The following is an 18,875-nucleotide window of genomic DNA, read 5'->3' on the forward strand; positions in this document are numbered from 1 at the left end:
ATGTAACCTGAAGCGTATGTAACCCGAGGTACCACTGTACTGGTGGTGATGCTGGGACTGAACCTGGGACATTCCACATGCAATGGAGATAGTCTACCACTCGGCTTCTTCAAACTGAATTCCAGGTTAATGCATTACTCCCTCGGGGTCCCTTCCAACTTTACAATTCTATGATTCCCTTGGCCAATCCCAGCTCCATGCTGGTGCTTAAACTGGATATGGTTACGTCTTTGGGTTTTTTTGTGCATTTAGTTTTGTACTGTCTTTATTTTAACTTTGTTGGGAACCCTGAGGGTCTCTATGGATTGAAACAGTAAGGTATGAGCGCCGAACAGACCCACAGCAAATAAGATCTGCAGCCTTGTTAGCCCACGGTTCACTGTGGAGGGCTGCTTTTCATATAGAGCCAATCTGGAATTATGATGTCAGGGAATCTGGTTGGCTTGTACCGCATCCTCAAATGTAAGGCCATCAAACAGTGCTTGTGAGAGGGGCAACTGTGCTAGAGTTGGCAGTGCAGCCTCTTGATCTGGCCAAGATGCAGAGTGTAATGACTTTGACCTGTATTTCTCCAATAGCAATGCTACCTGGAAGACCAGGCATTTGGTGGATTCTAAAATACAACTGAATAATGTTATCACCTGCTGTTTCGTTTTTTAAGCTGATGCTGTTTTGCGATTGTAAAACGTTTACTTTGTGATTTTATAGCATTATTTTATTCTATGAAGGTTCTAAATTATTTGTTTGATAGCTGTTGTGAGAGCTTTACTGGCAAAGGGCAGGATATTAATTTATTTCTAGGATTTATAAGTACATAAATGGCTTTGGGGGAGTTTTCAAAAAACCTGCCATGCGACACAGGGGTCACCTATTGAAAAGCTTTTTTAAAAAAATCACACACCCTCTCTTTATATGCCCCTAGGCCTAGCCTAAAGTATATTTTTGGATGCTGCACATTCACACTCCTGGACTGTGAAATGAAGGACTGTATATTTCATAAAAACAGATTGCAAAAATATTTCATATTCTGCTTCTTTATGGAAACCTGAAATGTAATTACATTGAAAATAATAATAAAGCTAATGCATTTTAATCTTTGAAACATAAAATACAATCTTATAAACCATATTAAATTGGAGAATTTTCATTCTGCATTAAGTAACACCTGAAAAACAATTATTTTAAAACACTTATTTTCAAGCATTACAGCATTTAGGCTGTTAGTGTTAGGGGAATGTGAAGGAAATAATAATTGGGCAATTCTGACTTTCTGTCCCCAGGTTTCAAAATATAGTTGCTGTAATTGTTTTCTGCAGAAATTAGTCTGCAAAGTGTTTGCAATCTATCTCCACCTACATGGTACATCAAAACCATGTAAGCAACCTTGCTTATTGAGACAAACATAATTCTTATTTATTTGTGTCTGTTATGCTACAGTCACTTTATTCATTGATTTAATTTTATTTTTTACCTTGTGCTGAGCTTTAAACGTGTCTTTGGCTGGGATCAACAGAATTCATAACTAGTTCCCCACACCCAAGGAAGCTTTGGGTTGTTGTTTCTTAAGCAGCACCCCACCCCCATAATGCATGACAATAATGCAGTTTGTGAAATGTCACTGGGATCTGCTGGTTGAATGATGTTGGGGTGGGGATATCAAAAGTCCTACTGGGTGTGACGAAAGTAGGTCTATGGTCATTCCCCTTATCTCATTCCTTGTCACAATCTTGCGAGGCCAAGCTGTTAATAAGTGCATTTAGAGACGGAGGCCAGAGACAACTGCATTTTCATACAGTGCAGACACAAACCTTGGTTTATTAAGCTATTCTGTGCATGGGTGCAAGCAGATAAACAAACCACAAAGAGGTGGGCATAGCCTTATGCAATATGAACCCTGGATTGTGACTGGCTTCACTGTCATAAACTATGACAACTAAGCTGAAAACAACCCCTGATTTCAGACTGACCTGCTATTGTGGTTTATTATGGTAAAACAAACTAATATCCTAGGTTCAGGTGGACTGTTAAGGTAGCCCACTTCATGGTTTATTTACCCTCTCACATGAAGGGAGGAGCAGAGGGAGGAGTGTTTGGGCGGTGTGCACCACTACATACACCAAGCACATTACAGCTTCAAAAATCAGCCTCATGGCGAGATGCTGGGGTAGGCATAGTGGTCCTTCCAGATGTTGTTGGACAACAACTCCCATCCCCAATTACTGGCAATGATAGGAGCTGTTGATTGGAGGACACCATGTTGGCTACCCCCTGGCTTAGTGTTGCGTGAGAATGCTGCTGCTGCCTGACTTCAAACATTGAGTTTATGAATTTATAAGGCACTTAGCGAATACCTGAGAGATGTACAGAAATAGTTCTAGGCTGCAACAGGGACAACAGCATTGCCCGCTGGGTAATCTGATGTAATAATAATTTTTTTTAAGCACTGATTCTTTCAGATAGTACTAAATTAAGTAATTAAAAACAAAGCCTCAAAACAATCTATTACTGCTAATAAAGATTATCACAAAATATTTTACTGGAAACAAGGACAACTGGCGACTCCAGATTTCTAGAGCAAAGCCTTAAACAAATGTTTCAAAACTCAACTGATTTATGACAATAATTGTTAAGTACTGCACTGAGCAGAGATTATATTGGGCATAACTAACGGCTCATCTGTGAATAAGATCAACTACATCTACATTTTTAACCCTGGAGTTTCATTTAAACATACAGGTATTAAGATTTCTTCTCTACAGATAAATTATGTTTCCAATTATGCACATCAACTGGGATTCATCCTCTGGGATTTTTACATTTACTGCATGGCAATGAGGACGGGAAATACCATTATTCTGCATGCAAAGTTTGCTGTGTTTCCATGAACAGTGGAAGAAACCCCACTCCACATCAGCAGGCTTTTGAAACTCATTATTTTTATGTTCAACAGTTCATAAGCCAAACATTATTGCAAGAAAACCAATTAATTTCTCATTTGCATTCAGTATCTGATTCTCATTAAAAAAAACTTTGCCAGAGGAAAAAGATATCCCAACACAATCATGTTGCAAAAAACATTAGCCCCCTGCATATAATTTGAAATGTAGTTCTGCAAAATATAGTTGCAAGCTCATAATGCTTTTTGGTAACCAATTATAGGCTACCTTACTCATTTAAAACCCTTTTACTAAGAATTATTTAAAAAATGTATCTTCAAGGTAGGCTATAAAATACAGTTTAAAAAATACAAGAACAAAGATAACAAACAGAAAAAGCAGCATCAGCTTCAGACATCAACAGATCCTATCAATGACGGCTCTTAAGAACCAATTTAAAGAGGCATTAAACCCAGTAAACATCCAGGACAATCAAAACCATATCTACCTGGTACCTAAGTGACATCAAAGACTGATAAGGGGAGCCAGATCCACAATTGAGATGCTGCCACAATTTTTGTCAACCAGAGACCTTTTTTTTCTCAGAAGGTCAGAATGCCAGAGCTGAGCCTTTGGTGACTATATTAACATCTGGGCAGGTACATAGAATCAGAGGGCTAGTTTGCACCTAACACAGATCACAGTTAAATGGAGTGGCCTTAGTCAGCTGAGCAAGGCATTGGGTTTGCATGCTCCTCTCTCATTACAACCCCAGACCCTCCAAGTCTCCCTATTTTCCAGGGGTGCCCCTGATTTACAGAAGCTGGCCCGGTTTCTGATTTGATCCTGGAATGTTACACTTTTCCTTAGGATGTCCCTATTTTCACTGGAGAATTGTTGGAGGGTATGGAGTTATCCAACCCCTGAGCCATCTGAAGGCAATCCTGTATAGGGAGGTTTTTTTTTAATCTTTAATGTTATATTATATTTTTATATACAGTGGAAACTCGGGTTACGTATCGTCCTCCTTACGAACGCTTTGGGTAACAAGCTCTGCTAACCTGGAAGTAGATGCTCCTGCTTGCGAACTTTGCCCTGGGATGCGAGTGGAAGTTGTGCGCCAGCAGTGTGGCAGGCCCCATTAGCGAAAGCGCGCCTCATGTTAAGAACGGTTTCAGGTTAAGAACGAACCTCCAGAATGAATTAAGTTTGGAACCGGAGGTACCACTGTATGCTGGAAGCTGCCCAGAGTGGCTGGGGCAACCCCGTAAGATGTGTGGGGTATAAACAGTAAAATTATCATTATGGAATGGGACGTCCCTATTTTCACCATTGAAATCTTGGAGGGTATGCACCCCACACCTCCATGAAAAGGGCTTCAGCTGAGGTTATTTTCAATTTCAAAGAATCTTGGCTTAGTATGACGTGTGAGCCAGGAATAGGGATTTAAAAACAAGCAATTGTTAGTTACACAAGCCAGGTTTTTAAACTACGATTGAAGTGTGGAGTGTGCAAGCCCAATGCTTTGCTCAGGGGCTTGGCCACACATTGCTAAGCCACACTTTAGTATCATGGGACAAACCAGTCAGAATATTGGTTCCATGGGGAAAATCCAGCTAGAAGCCCAGCCAGGTTCACTATACAAAATGCACATGAATACATAGCTTCTCACATGCAAGGAAAATCATGCTACGTACATAATGGAAACTACTCTAGGGTCATTAGCACAGGATTCTTTGGAGGGTAATTGAAATCAACATTAAGGGTAATTGAAATCAACATTAAGAGGGCAGCAACAGCAGCTAAAGAAATTTCAAGGATTTGTCAGGTTCCCCAAGAGAGGAGTGCTTTGCTTTTCTTCCCCACTCCACACCGCAAGTGCCACAATTGGCAAGGATAAGCATTCCTAAAATAAAGTCGCCTGTTAACAGCAATTAAAGAAGGGTAAACTAACTTGTGCTGCCAGAGGACAGCACAAATCCTGAGCATTGCAGGGTACAGGTACGTGTGTGAAGGACCAACTCCCCTGATTTGGCACTTTCCAGTCTTTGTAGTTCAACCCCATCAGCCCCAGTTAGCATGGGGAGTTGTAGTCTAAAATATCTAAAAAGTTCCGAGTTGGGTGGGGGGCAGTGGGGCTGGTGAGGGACATGAGAGGAAATCTTTTCCCCTTATGATGGTTACATATAAATAGGATTACTAACAGGTTTTAATGGGAGGGGGAACCATCTGGACAGTTGCCTGAATTGTTCGAATTACAACCAGGTTTATTAATAAAGAGACTCTGGCCCTTTTCTCATTAAAAGAATGTTTTGTTGCCTTTACTTTATGTATACTTCTTCATTTAACACATGTGCAAATATAGTGGCGGTGGTGGAGAAGGAACCCTAACCCCAGAGAGGTGAGGCTGGCTCCCTTTTTGTAACCCTTCTGCTGGCAGGCTAAGACCTTTCGATTGAGACAAGCTTTTGAAAGCTAAGGCACAGATGATACTGATCACTGGGCTGCTGTCAAGTCAAACTGCATTTTATTTACAGGTTCTAAATGGGTTCCGGTGCGTTTTAATTATTGTCCTTAACTTGTTTGTTTTTATTACTTTGTATTTCATAATGCTGCTTTAAAATGTTTTAAGCCGCCTTGAATCCAACTTGGGGGAAAGGCAAGATGTTAATACATTAAATAATAATGAAAATAAAAATTCATTTAACTACATAGATGCAAGCCTGTGTGGTTTGAAGCTGCCACCAACTCTTGCTGTTCTCACTTGGTTTGCTGCCTGCCCCCTTCCCAGCTTGGCATAGGCCAGCTGCCCTGCTTGCTGTGATCACCGACAGTGCTCATGACAGCAGAAAATGCATGGCAACAGCAATGAAGGGTGGGAGGGAGCCACTCTGTCCTCTTCCCAGAAGCCTAGGTAAATCTCACGACCCTCCTCCACTTGAACCTCCAGCACCCTTGGCAGTAGGGCTACTGCAGCAGCAGGACTGCATTACTCTGCTATGCAGTTTACCATCAGAGCAGCACAGAAATGGCAGTGCCCAAAATGGATTAATGATCGTACCAGCCAAATCTCCCTGTGGCATCCTCTGCCAGGGTGCAGTCAGGGCAGCTAAGAGGGCAGATGAATGCAGATAAGAGACAAAAATTAAATATTGTTACAAAGTTAGAAGTGGAGGGAAAGATTATTTATAAACCAACAGAAATCAGGGATTGCTTCCAGAAATATTTTAGACAACTGTATAAACAAGGTCCTCAAAGCGATACGGATATAGAACAGTTTTTGGAGAAAAATGGACTGAAAAAGATCTCTCAGGAAAGTAAAAGGATTTTGAACCAGAAAATAACAGAGCAAGAAATAGAAGGTGCCATCCAAAATATGGCACTGGGCAAATCTCCAGGACCGGACGGATTGACTTCTAAATATTATAAGATCTTGAAAGAATGGCTAATACAACCTTTGAAAGAAGTTTGTAACGAAATTTTGGAGGGAAAGAAGGCACCAGATACGTGGAAAGAGGCTTTTATCACTCTTATACCAAAGACTGAGACAGAAAAGACTCAACTCAAAAACTACCGCCCAATCTCCTTATTAAATGTGGATTACAAAATTTTTGCTGATATTTTAGCGAAAAGACTGAAAGTAGTTTTGATGGAGGAGATACATAGGGACCAAGCAGGCTTTCTTCCGAGAAGACATTTGTCAGATAATGTAAGAAATATAGTTGATATATTGGAAAAATTGGAAGTGAATACTAACACTAAAGCTGTTTTGATATTTGTGGACGCTGAGAAAGCCTTTGATAATATTTCATGGAGTTTTATGACAAAAAACCTTCGGGGGATGGGGGTAGGCCAAGAGTTCGAAAATGGTATAAGTGCGATATACTCTGAACAAAAAGCAAAACTAATTGTGAATAATGTGGTTACAGAAGAAATTCCTATTGAAAAAGGGACACGTCAGGGATGCCCAATCTCTCCATTACTTTTTATATCGGTCCTGGAGGTCCTGTTGAACATGATCAGAAAGGACCAGCTGGTTAAAGGAATACAGGTCGGAGCCAAACAATATAAACTGAGAGCCTTTGCAGATGATTTAGTACTTACATTGCAAGAGCCGGAATCTAGTACCAAAAGAGTATTAGAACTAATTCAAGAGTTTGGTCAAGTAGCAGGATTTAAATTAAATAAGTTTAAAACGAAGGTTTTGGAGAAAAATTTAACAACATTGGAGAAAGTAAAGTTTCAGAGTGAGACAGGGTTAACGGTGGTTAAGAAAGTGAAATATTTGGGGATAAATATGTCATCTAAAAATCTGAATTTATTTAAAGATAATTATGAGAAAACCTGGGCGGAAGTAAAAAAAGACTTAGAAATTTGGTCAAATATGAAGCTTTCCTTGTTGGGTCGAATTTCAGTTATAAAAATGAATGTATTGCCTAGAATGTTGTTTTTGTTCCAAACATTGCAAATAGTGGATAAGATGGATTGTTTTAAGAAATGGCAGAAAGATATTTCTAAGTTTGTCTGGCAGGGCAAGAAGCCTAGAATAAAATTTAAGATATTAACTGATTCGAAAGAAAGGGGCGGATTTGCCCTGCCAGACCTTAAATTGTATTATGAATCAGCAGCTTTTTGCTGGTTGAAAGAATGGCTACTTCTAGAAAATTCTGATGTTTTGGATTTAGAAGGTTATGACAATCTTTTTGGATGGCATGCATACCTGTGGTACGACAAGGCAAAAGTTCATAAAGGTTTTAAAAATCATATTGTCAGAAAAGCATTATTTAATGTCTGGATTAGATATAAAGATTTGTTGGAAAGTAAAACTCCAAGGTGGTTGTCGCCAATGGAGGCAAAAGCTATTAAAAAACTAAACATGGAGGTTAACTGGCCGAGATATTGGGAAATTTTGGAACAAGAAGGAGACAGAATGAAATTGCAAAGTTTTGAGAAGTTAAAAGGGAAAGTGAGAGATTGGCTGCATTATTATCAGATAATGGAAGTTTTTAAACTAGACAGGAAAGTTGGCTTCCAGGTGGAAAAATCAAAACTAGAAACTGAATTGCTAGAACCTAGTACTAAGAACTTGTCAAAAATGTATAACTTGTTGTTGAAATGGAATACACAAGATGAAATGGTTAAATCTGCAATGATTAAATGGGCGCAGGATATTGGTCATGACATAATGTTTGCTGACTGGGAAAAGTTATGGACCACCGGGATGAAATTTACGGCATGTAGTGCCTTGAGAGAAAATATTATGAAAATGATTTATAGGTGGTACATAACCCCAGTCAAGCTTGCAAAAATTTATCATTCGCCCGAGAACAAATGTTGGAAGTGTAAAGAAAGGGAGGGAACATTCTTCCACCTTTGGTGGACGTGCCCAAGGATTAAGGCTTTCTGGGAACTGATCTATAATGAACTGAAAAAAGTACTTAGGTACACTTTCCCTAAGAAACCAGAGGCCTTTCTCCTGGGCATAGTCGGCCAATTGGTTGTAAAGAAGGATAGAACCTTTTTTATGTATGCCACAACAGCAGCAAGAATTCTTATAGCAAAGTACTGGAAGACACCAGATTTACCCACCGTGGAAGAGTGGCAGATGAAAGTGATGGACTACATGGGCTTGGCAGAGATGACGAGCAGAATTCGAGACCAGGGAAGAGCAACGGCGGAAGAAGATTGGAAAAAATTTAAAGACTATTTAAAGAAATATTCTAAAATCAGTGAATGCTAGATTGATGTTGAATGAGAAAAATAGGGGTTAATAGCGATAATGGTTAAGTGGAAGAATCTGAACAATTTGTATAATCAATTTGAAAAAAAGGGAGGGATTTGCTAATTAACTATTTCGACATGAGAATGCAGAAAGGGGAGGTACGAGGAAGTCGGGAGAGTAAGGACCATGAAATTAAGAGCCTGAAACTATACGTGTTGTATGTTTTCTTTATTGTCTTGTCTCTTTTGTTATGGATGGAAAACTAAATAAAAATCATTTTGAAAAAAAAAAATGAATGCAGATAAGAGATGAACATGTAGTTATGAATGGATGCCGTTATCCCTTCCAATTCAAATGGGCTCTGACCCCAGAGTGCTTTTAATTTCTATTTGGCAGCTTGTATTGCGAAGTTATTGGGCTGCATGCTCAAACTCAGGCTTTAGATAGTCTTGTAATGAACAGGATACTAGGAACAGGTTTGTGAACTATTGTCCAACTAGCAGATTTATTGCTAGAAGGAAAGGAATTGAGGCAGTAAACAAAGCAGCGCCTTTGCTTGTGTAGGGAGGGATGTTACCTGCATTACAATTAGCAATGAACAGGGCAGAAAGGCGTCGTCTCTTTCCCTGAAATGTCTTTGCTTGCCTCCGCAAAGAACTGATTACACAAAGCATCCAACATCTCAAGCAAACAGCCAGCAGCACATCAGGTTACGCTTTTTTGCAATGCCTACCCTGTGCGAGATGTTTAAAGAGAGAAACACACGTTGAGATTTGCATTGACTGCTGTTGAGCAAAATCTTTGCAGACAGCCACTTAATTCTCTTCCCAACACTCATTGTTTCCATTTATTCCAACAGAAGATATCTTGTGTGACATTTACGTACTTATTTTTCTTCACTGCAGACGATTTAATGGAACTCAGTGAATTCCCAATAAGCACATTCTGTGCATAAGGAAATTGGGACGCAAAAATCTAAGCAAGCAGACAGCTGTGCAATTTCCACACATAGACAAAAATGTCTGTTTTATAATACACATTCTTCCCACTAAAGTTTCTGCACCTTCATTCCTGTGCTGTCTGAACCTTGACTCTACGCATGTGATAACTCACAAGATCATACACAGCTTCCTTGAAGGGTTCCTAGTACAGGCTTCCATGGGGTTTTCCTAATGAGGAAGGCAGGTTAGGGGATAGAAGAAGAGGCAGAGCTGTACTCATGGAGTAAGTGCACAGTTAATTCAGTTTTCCTGCATACATCGCATCAATTTTCTACACACCTCACTCCTTCCTCTCTTCCACTATTCCTGCTGAAAAAAAGTAATGTCGCACAGAGAATACTAATATATGATAAATAAAGCCATCAAATATGACAATCACACAAAGGTTTCTTTGCAATTCTTTAAAGCTTTAGGTCACAATCCAGTTTGTAACTTGGAATACAAGGACTTGTGCTACCTGGTGGGATGTCTGGCTTCTTCTATTGAACAATGGACCCCACCAAGACCATATCATGTTTTCAGATGTCTTGATGGCTTTACTGTTTGTGTCTGTGCTACTCTGAGCTCTTTTGGGAGGAAGGGCAGGATATAAATTAAATTAATAACAATATTAATAGTATCACAAACAACCTCAGTTCAAAGAACAGCTTTACCAAGCACTGGTGCTTCATAACCACAAATCCAAATACTGGGTGCACAGTACTGGTCGAGTCATCACAGAAAAAAAGACTGTTTTTATATTCTCACAGTAAGAGGAATGAAGCTGAGCAGAACTGAAGAGTGCAGGTATAACTTGCCACCAAATAGCTACTGCAATAAATGATAATGGCCACTGGCTACAAACAATAACAATCTGACTGACTACACTCAGAGTGAACAGTTTCCTTCATAGCAAACGTCGCTTTCACACCACGGCTATCTGTATGGAGTCCATATTTTATATGCTGAAAGTACTTTTGTATCCAAGAAAATATGGTGGCAGCTCTATACTTATTTAGCCAGGATCGTTTTCACATTTATCTAAACAACCTGTGAATTTGTTCAGCAATGCATGGAAATACATTACTTAGGCCAATGCTATTAATTCCACTGATAAAGAGGTTTTCAAGACCAGGAATAATTCTTGAAATAACTAATCTGTTTTTGTAGCCAAATTAAAATACCCTGGAAAAGCATCTGAAATAGTGTTATCTCATTGATTAGGCCAATGCTATTTTCACTCTGGTTGATGTACTTATTTTCAAGGCTGAGAGAACTCTTATGCAGTTTACCAAACTGGGTCTGGTCCACACAATCAATCTCTGGATTAATAAGGCAGGATACACACGAGCTGCATGCAGGTCAGGGCCGGTCCAATATATTTTGGCACCTGAGGCAAACCACAAATGGCGCCTTTCTCTGCTAGGGCTGAGAGGCCGCTGTAGAGATGACATGTGGGGTAAGGGCTGGTGAGGAAGAGGCAGATCCAAGCAGCGTGCCACAGCCATCGCTGCTACTGCAGCAGCGGGCAATGCATTCCTTGGATGCCAGATCTCCTGCCTCTATGGATTCTGCCGCCTGAGGCAGATGTCTCACCTTACCTCATGGGTGGGCTGGCCCTGATGCAAGTATACAGAGGTGGTTGAACAAGCCAGGATTCAGCTCTTAATCACACATTTCGGTTATGAACCACCTCAAAAACTACGCTTATTTGCTTACAAACAAGCCAGGGTACTAATTTTAAATCAAGGCTTAATATTCCGGCTTGTTTGCAGGGCATTAACGGTAGTTTATGGATTCACATTTAATGGGAAAGCTATTGTTTACAGTTTATTTTGCTGCTCACATGCAAGGGGCGAGAAAGCGCATGGTGCCATATCCTGGCTTTAAGTGAGGATTTGAGTGCATAGATTTGTCCATGAAATTCTATTATGAAAAATGATGACTCTTCAACAGAGTCTCCTAGATAACTGCTACATAATTACATTATTGCTGGTAATAATTTAAACTTTTTAAATAAAGTTTTAATTGCTGCAATGTTGTGTTATCTATGTACATGGTGCTTCAGCATAGGATGAGAGGACAGATCCATACAGTATTTTTTTAAAAAAGATGAAAAGGAGTGTGGCAGTTGGAAAATGGATTAGGCCTAAACTAAATTGGCATAAAGATGCTCAGACTAGAGAGGATCCCTCTCCCCTTTCAGGCACAATTTAAAGCTGTTAAGCTGTTTATAATGATGTAACTGTCAAAAATAGTTTAGCTGGCGTGACTATTTTGGCTACATCTGTTGCAAAAATAAACAGCGTGTTCTTTACATGCAAGGCACAGATCATTCGCATCCCTTCTTAGTTGTCCTCCTCTTTCACAGAGATGAAGAATCTGTGGTGCTCCAGATGTTCCTGAACTTCTAGCTCCCATCAGCCCTACCCAGTTTGGCCAATGGTAAGTGATGATGGGAGCTGTAGTCCAGTAACATCTGGAGTGCACCAAGTTCCCCATTCCTACTGTGTCCCTTACAATCCAAGTTTAGGTTACCATCTCATACCCGCTTACCTTAGGATAAGTCCCATTGAACCCAAGCATAGGTTTGCACTGTTAATCTTTTTAAATCCCTTCTCAAATCCCACATTTTCAATGCAATATTTGGGACATTGCCTGTAGTCCCTGTATCACACGGCTCCTACTCAACCTGAGTACACGTAACTGAAATGTAATTTGCATTTATTTGTATCACACTGCTCCTACTCAACCTGAATACATATAACTGAAATGTAATTTGCATTTATTTATGCAAAAATTTACACCCCGCTCTTTCCTTCCAAAAAAAGATCAACTAAAGCATAAAAATGAGTATAAAACAATAATCCATCATTTTAAAAAATCCTAGACTAAAAGTAGGAAAGAGAAAGAACACAAGAAGCTAAACTATGAAAGAATAAATTAAGCAACAATAGAAAGGCTTCTGTTCTTCTGTTGGCTCCTCTCTTGTAGAATTTTAGCTGGCAAACTCTTTGAGGCTGTACCTGTCCTTCTATACTTTGGAAAGTGCAATGCACTTATAGCTCTAAACAGTGTTTTTTTTATTATTAAAAACCGGGGTGTTGCTATTTCTATATTGGTCAAAGTGCTGCGGGTGCCAAATAATACCCTCTACAAAGTTAGGCACTATTTTTAGAAGGTTAAGGGGGCATTCAAAAGTGAAGCAGGGAATACACCTTCTGATTCTCTTGTCATTAAAGCACTGAGCATGGATGTTTCTGAACAGACATCCTGTGCAAACAAAGCGATGGAGAGCTACAGACCTGACTGCGCTCCTCAGTCAGGCACAGAGAGCAGGGGTGCCAACTTGAATAAAATATATATTTGGGGGGGGCAGGTAAGCCCCACCCTGCATAACTGATCACATGAGGTACATGCACAACATTTGAATAGCAATGCCTGTCAACTATGGGGGCCCCTGCCCTCTCAAATATTTTATTGTGGGGGCCGAAGCCCCCATGGCTCCTAGGAGTTGGCTCCTATGACAGAGAAATATTATGAAGACAGGGCCATAACAAAATGCTGTCCTATAATTCAAGCACTGTTTTTTACTGCCCGCCCCCCTTTTGTCTAAAAGGAGCTTTTCTTATAGGACTCCCATAGACACAGAATAACCTGTTAAGTTTTGGATTCTTTTCTCCTCTTCCTGAGAAAAACTCTTTTTCTCAGCGTGGAAAAAAACATTGTTGGATCTGAGTCCTGGACGCCACTCAGCCTTGGAAATTCACAACGCATATGCAATTGCTTAATGTTCAGTTTAATTGCTTGTAGATGTAATGCCAAACTGAACTTAAAAGGTATTTCAAAAGTAGTGACTCACCTGCAGTGAAATCATTATTCAGATCAATGAATGCATGGGAGTGAGGTGTGTACAACTTCTTCTGTGTGTCCAGAGCTATGTGCCATGATAAATTCCTATGAAGGGAAATTGTTAACAGTTAGTTTTAATAACAAGGTTAACACCTGAAGATCATCAATGTTGGCATTCAACCACTTGCACATAACTGATTTGACTTCAGTTATATAATATGTGTGCAAGAGAGAGCAACCTCTAGGTTTATACATACTCAGGCGATCATTTCATGAAATTGAGAAAGCAGGCTTTACCGACAAAGAGCTTATGCTACAATATATGTACCTGGTAGCCTTCAAAATGCAATGAATCTCATGCTGTTTTGACACAGTTCATTCAAATGGAAGAACAAAGTAAGAGGACAGAAAAACACAATACCATTTCAAAGGACTAACACTGCCTTACGTTTGATCTGAGTAAACATTACTTGCATTCATAATACTTCTATTTTCCAGAAGAGGAAAGATCACTCTCCCATTACAGAGTTGTTACCTTGCCTTGTGGTTAATGCTTTTAACAATGACCTTGCTTGTTGGGCTAATCTGCTGTCGATTTTCTGGAATATGATGTTCCTATTTTGTCATCTTAAGCTTTTAATTAGCCCCTGTTTCCCCAAAGCTAGCTAAACCAATGGGCCAATTTGTCTTGAATTAAGCCAGCCAACAATTTCAAATGGTAGTGCCCAGAACGCTATGTCTTCCCTCTGTTTAGTATTCCACCGATCATCCCCAATATTGTAACTTGCTAACCAAAAGATCTTTGCATTACCACTATCTCCTCTCTCCCCATATTTTGATTTACACTGAGTGACAATGGTTAGGATTTTTGTTTTTGTTCAGTTTCATACTTATTTGCCTGTATTCTGCATATTCATAGGAACATTTCCAAGCAACAAATAAATGGAATCTCAAATAAGGTTGATAGTACCATGGCACACACAGCTGGGAACTCAGCCAGACAACTATACCCAAGATTCTGCCTCTGTGAGAATGACTAAGCGAGCAGACAAATAGTGAAAATGTATTCTATACATTTGAAGAACGCGATTTTTAGATCATGCAGAATAGCTATAACTGCATAACACAAGGCACTCTGGAACAGGAATGAGAAAGAAAGCTTATGTGAAATCTCTCTAAGTCAGTTACTGGGTGGGGAGCTTTTTTTACTTCCAAACAGTTGCCTAAACATACTTAATTGGTATTGCTGTTGCTCCTGCTGAACCTCTGACTAGTTCATCCAATGATTAGGTATTCTTTAAGAAGATTTGGCTTAAGATACTTTATTCCTTCAAAGTCTTCGCTCTTACTTAAACCGATGCCCCTTTCTTGTCTCAGAATTTAACCTTCAGCCCTTATAAGCAGAAGCCTACTCATTGCAAGAAACTGAAAATTAATGGCTTATAAAAAATAAAAACACACACAAAATCCCAGTCAGGCTGTCCTTTGATGATAAGAGCTCAATTGAATTTGACTTCTTTGCTTGAGGTATTTGGAGGTGAAAATAAATTAAAGAAACTGCTAGTTGCGAGTAGGAACAGGCCAACATTACCTATTTCCTCATTTAGGGTAGGTCTGGGGAACCTGTGGCCCTCCAGGTGTTCTGGAACTACCACACCCATCAGTCCCAGACAGCATGACCGAGGGCCAGGAATGATGGGAACTGTAGTCCAACAACATCTGGAGGGCCACACAGTCCTAATCCTAAGGGACACATACCACACTGGAAACAACTTTGATGATCCACAGCATCAACATGAACACTTCAGGACAGGTGAGTGCCTGTCTGATTTAGCTTCAGGGAGACACATGTTCAAACTTAACCATGAAGCCTGCTTGACCGTGAGCAAGTTACTCTATCTCAGCTTAAGCCATCCTTACATATCAAAGGCACATCCTTCTGAGCTTGTTGAAGGAAGGGCAACATAGAGATGTAGTGTTTTTGCTTTTTGTTTTTTAAAAATACAACACAGTTTTGGCTTCTCCATGTCAGTCAAGGCTTATAGGGAATCCTTAAAAAGGCAGCGGTAACCAAGTGGTGCCCTCCAGGTGTTGTTGGTCTTCAACTCCCATGAGTTCCCACGACTGATGGGAGTTGCAGTCCAAAAGCATCTGGAGTGTACCATTTTGGCTACCCTTCTCTAAGGAGACAAGTCAGCAAATTGCAAACAGCAAACCGACTACATGCCTAGTGGGAAGAGGATGAAATATATTATTCCCCCCTTCTTTATTCCATACTTATTAGTTCTATTGTTCATATTTTGCACCTACTGCTGTCCAAGTACATTTCCCAAAAATGTCCTCTACATTTGACAGACACATGTTTCCATTTCCAAATGGATAAAGACACCATCCTTGATAAGTCTGCATTAATTTCGTCAGAAGTTCCCTATGAACTTATACACTTCCCCCCTTAAAAGACAAAGCATGAAATGCAAAGGAGAGTTGTGCTCTTCACACACTGTGAGGAATTTATTATAATGTGATCCATAATATTCAACCTTTTATTTCTAACAACCACGCTACTTTCTACTAAAACTATTTCCCCTCACTGGGGATGGGGGGGGGGGGGGAGGAAGAGCAAGGAGACTTTTTTGTTCAAAAGCTGATAAAATCTTCCAACACAATCATTGCAAGGTTATGGTTGCTGTCATCCACACCCTTGAGGAATGTGCAGGCTTTGTTCCATAAGTCACAGTTTTTAAACAGAAGTCATCTTGATAAAAATGAAAGAGATTAATGGCCATAAAACTATCTCAGAAGGGCAGAAGAACTTCCCCCTAGACACTTAAAATGATTTCAACATCTAAACACTGTTTCTGTTTTCATAGTACAAAATAATTTGCCCTGTCAAAAACTGATTTCTGAGATGAAAAAATCAAGTCTTAAAAACAGGAAAAGGACAACAATCCATCTAGTTATCCTAATATAGATATATTAAATTACTGGGTGATTTACCTAAATGAGGGAATATTTTACCTTTTTATTGAAGAGCAGTACTCTTAGCCTGAATGATACAAATAGGTTTCTTAATTAAAACATTTAAGTGCCTGGGGAAACAAGTTAGAAAAACTGATGTACTGTTTCTATGGAAACAGTGGCATAATCTGATTGACTTCTCTGGGTCTAATGCGCTTCTCTTGACACAATAGCTAAAAAGCCCCAGGGAAGTGCAAAACACTTCACAACAAACCATTTCCTTTAGAGCTGATGAGCATCACCATTGATTACATATAAAACTGAAACATCTGTCAAAGGCTTCAGACACCTGGATTTATTCTGCACTCAGTACCCTTCCATATGTCTATCTTCCTACATACATAAAAATGTAAGCCTGTCATCATACTCCGCAGTTCGCACAGCCACCGACAGGCTGCCCTGATCCATTAAGCCCAAAGAGCTCGTGGGAGTGGCTGGGTGCAGGGATACCAAAGAAGGATGTCAAAAACACCAGAACAATTAGTTCTAGTGCTTCATTAAAAGAAAGGTCTAGACCATGGGTAGGCAAACTAAGGCCCAGGGGCTGGATCCGGCCCAACTGCCTTCTAAATCCGACTTGCAGACAGACCGGGAATCAGCGTGTTTTTACATGAGTAGAATATGTCCTTTTATTTAAAATGCATCTCTGGGTTATTTGTGGGGCCTGCCTGGTGTTTTTACATGAGTAGAATGTGTTCTTTTATTTAAATTGCATCTCCTGGTTATTTGCGGGGCATAGGAATTCGTTCATCTCCCCCCGCCCCCCCAAATATAGTCTGGCCCCCCACAAGGTCTGAAGGACAGTGGACTGACCCCCTGCTGAAAAAGTTTGCTGAGTCCTGGTCTAGACTTACAGTAAATCAGCCTGCCATGTCTCCCAGCATTTACAGGGCATCGCATCAAGGAGATGGTTTGTCCATGCCCAAGTAAATGTTCCTATGTTCTTTATACACAAAGCAGCAAACACCACTTTGTCCAGGACTTCCCATGACTTCACCTGACCAGATAAGGGCATAGGTGGCAACAGATAGTTCCCCTTTCTGTGCTCAGAGCCCAGCACCCCAAGCTCACAGATATGGATAGCTTCAAAACAAGTCAATTAGCCTATACCAAAGCAAGTGAATATAAGCATATCTGAGCTCATTGTTACAACAACTACCTATTAATTGTGGGATTATATTGACTACTAAAATGTTGAATTCAAGATTTATTTACAAAAACATTGTAATCTGGTTGAATGTTAAGAAGGATGCTTGATCATAAATAACTGCCTACCACGGAATTAGATTGGAATTTGATGATAAGTGAGATTAACGAAAATATGAATTTTTTGGAGAACTGCTAGACTCTATTTAAATGAGCGGATATAAGGTTGTAAACAAGATGATAATTTGCTTGAAAAACTTTATAACGATGTAAGTGGGAGCGGGAGACGTGAGGGAGTTCAAAGAAGTGATGAAATTATGTCATGATATAAGTAATTCTGTTTATTATTTATGCATTGTATTCAAAAAATCTCAATAAATATTTATTAAAAATATATATATATTGATTACTAAAATGGCATTTGCAGAGCTTCCAGAATAGTTTGCCTTTGGTTCAATGCATAGGCAGCCACAACTGCAGCATGACAAATGGGAGGCAGGTGAGCAAGTAAGTAGTATGGGTGGCAAGTGGCTCAGGAGAGCTGTTTAATGGAGGAGGAGGGGCTGTGAAGCACCACCCTGCTTTGTTAAAGGCACCTACAGCAAGGTTTAACACACAGGGAAAGGTGCTTCACATAGAAGTTTAGTAAGTTACTCTGTGATATGCTTCCTCCCTCCTTTAAAATGGTATGGGGAATGGAGCGAGCTGTGTGTGGAGGGGTTTGGTCAGGTGGTGGGGAAGGGCAGTTAGCAAAGGCGCAGCAGCCCCTAGTGTTCATATATACCTCTAAAACGATGGAAACATTAAACAATTGATCGTGTGGATTAATTTATTTAATAACCTGATTTAGAAAAGAGGAGCACATGTAAAAAATGTAAAAAATAAGACACATGGCCCTATTTGATTTTCAAATAGAGCCGCAACTTATTACCCAACTGATTTTTAAAATTACTATTAAAAGGATGATTTCTAGCAACATAATAGATAGCAAATATACAGTACTCCTAAAAAGAGGCATCATCCCTTCTCTCAGAAACAGGAAAGGATGCCTCTTCTAAGATGATTTCCTCTAACAACAGGAGGAAGGAACCTGCAACTCAACTCCCAACAGCTCCAGCCATATCAATTATTGCCTTATCTTGGTAAGCACAAGCGTCAACAGAAGCACAAGCACAACAAGTCAGCTCGCACCAAGCTTCTACAATAGGCTTCTTTCCATCCTGCCATACTTTTCTCTATTGTTCCTAGTGACCAACCATCACAGACTTGTTCCATTGCAGT

General features: G+C 39.9%; 1 protein-coding gene across 2 annotated transcripts in view; it reads right to left on the reverse strand.

The window, feature by feature from the left end:
- ITFG1 (integrin alpha FG-GAP repeat containing 1) overlaps positions 1 to 18,875 on the reverse strand; it is a 114,894-nt gene that overhangs the window by 88,051 nt on the left and 7,968 nt on the right. For both annotated transcript variants that reach the window (XR_014567093.1, XM_083750510.1), the window contains exon 6: positions 13,441 to 13,535. Coding sequence is in view for 1 of the 2 variants with exons in the window: in XM_083750510.1 (XP_083606636.1) it covers positions 13,441 to 13,535 (95 nt within the window). In the remaining variant the exon portion in view is untranslated. The remainder of the gene's footprint in view (positions 1 to 13,440; positions 13,536 to 18,875) is intronic.

This window comes from Podarcis gaigeae (assembly GCF_964106915.1).
Source record: "Podarcis gaigeae genome assembly, chromosome: 8".
In the NCBI taxonomy this organism is placed as follows: Eukaryota; Metazoa; Chordata; class Lepidosauria; order Squamata; family Lacertidae; genus Podarcis; species Podarcis gaigeae.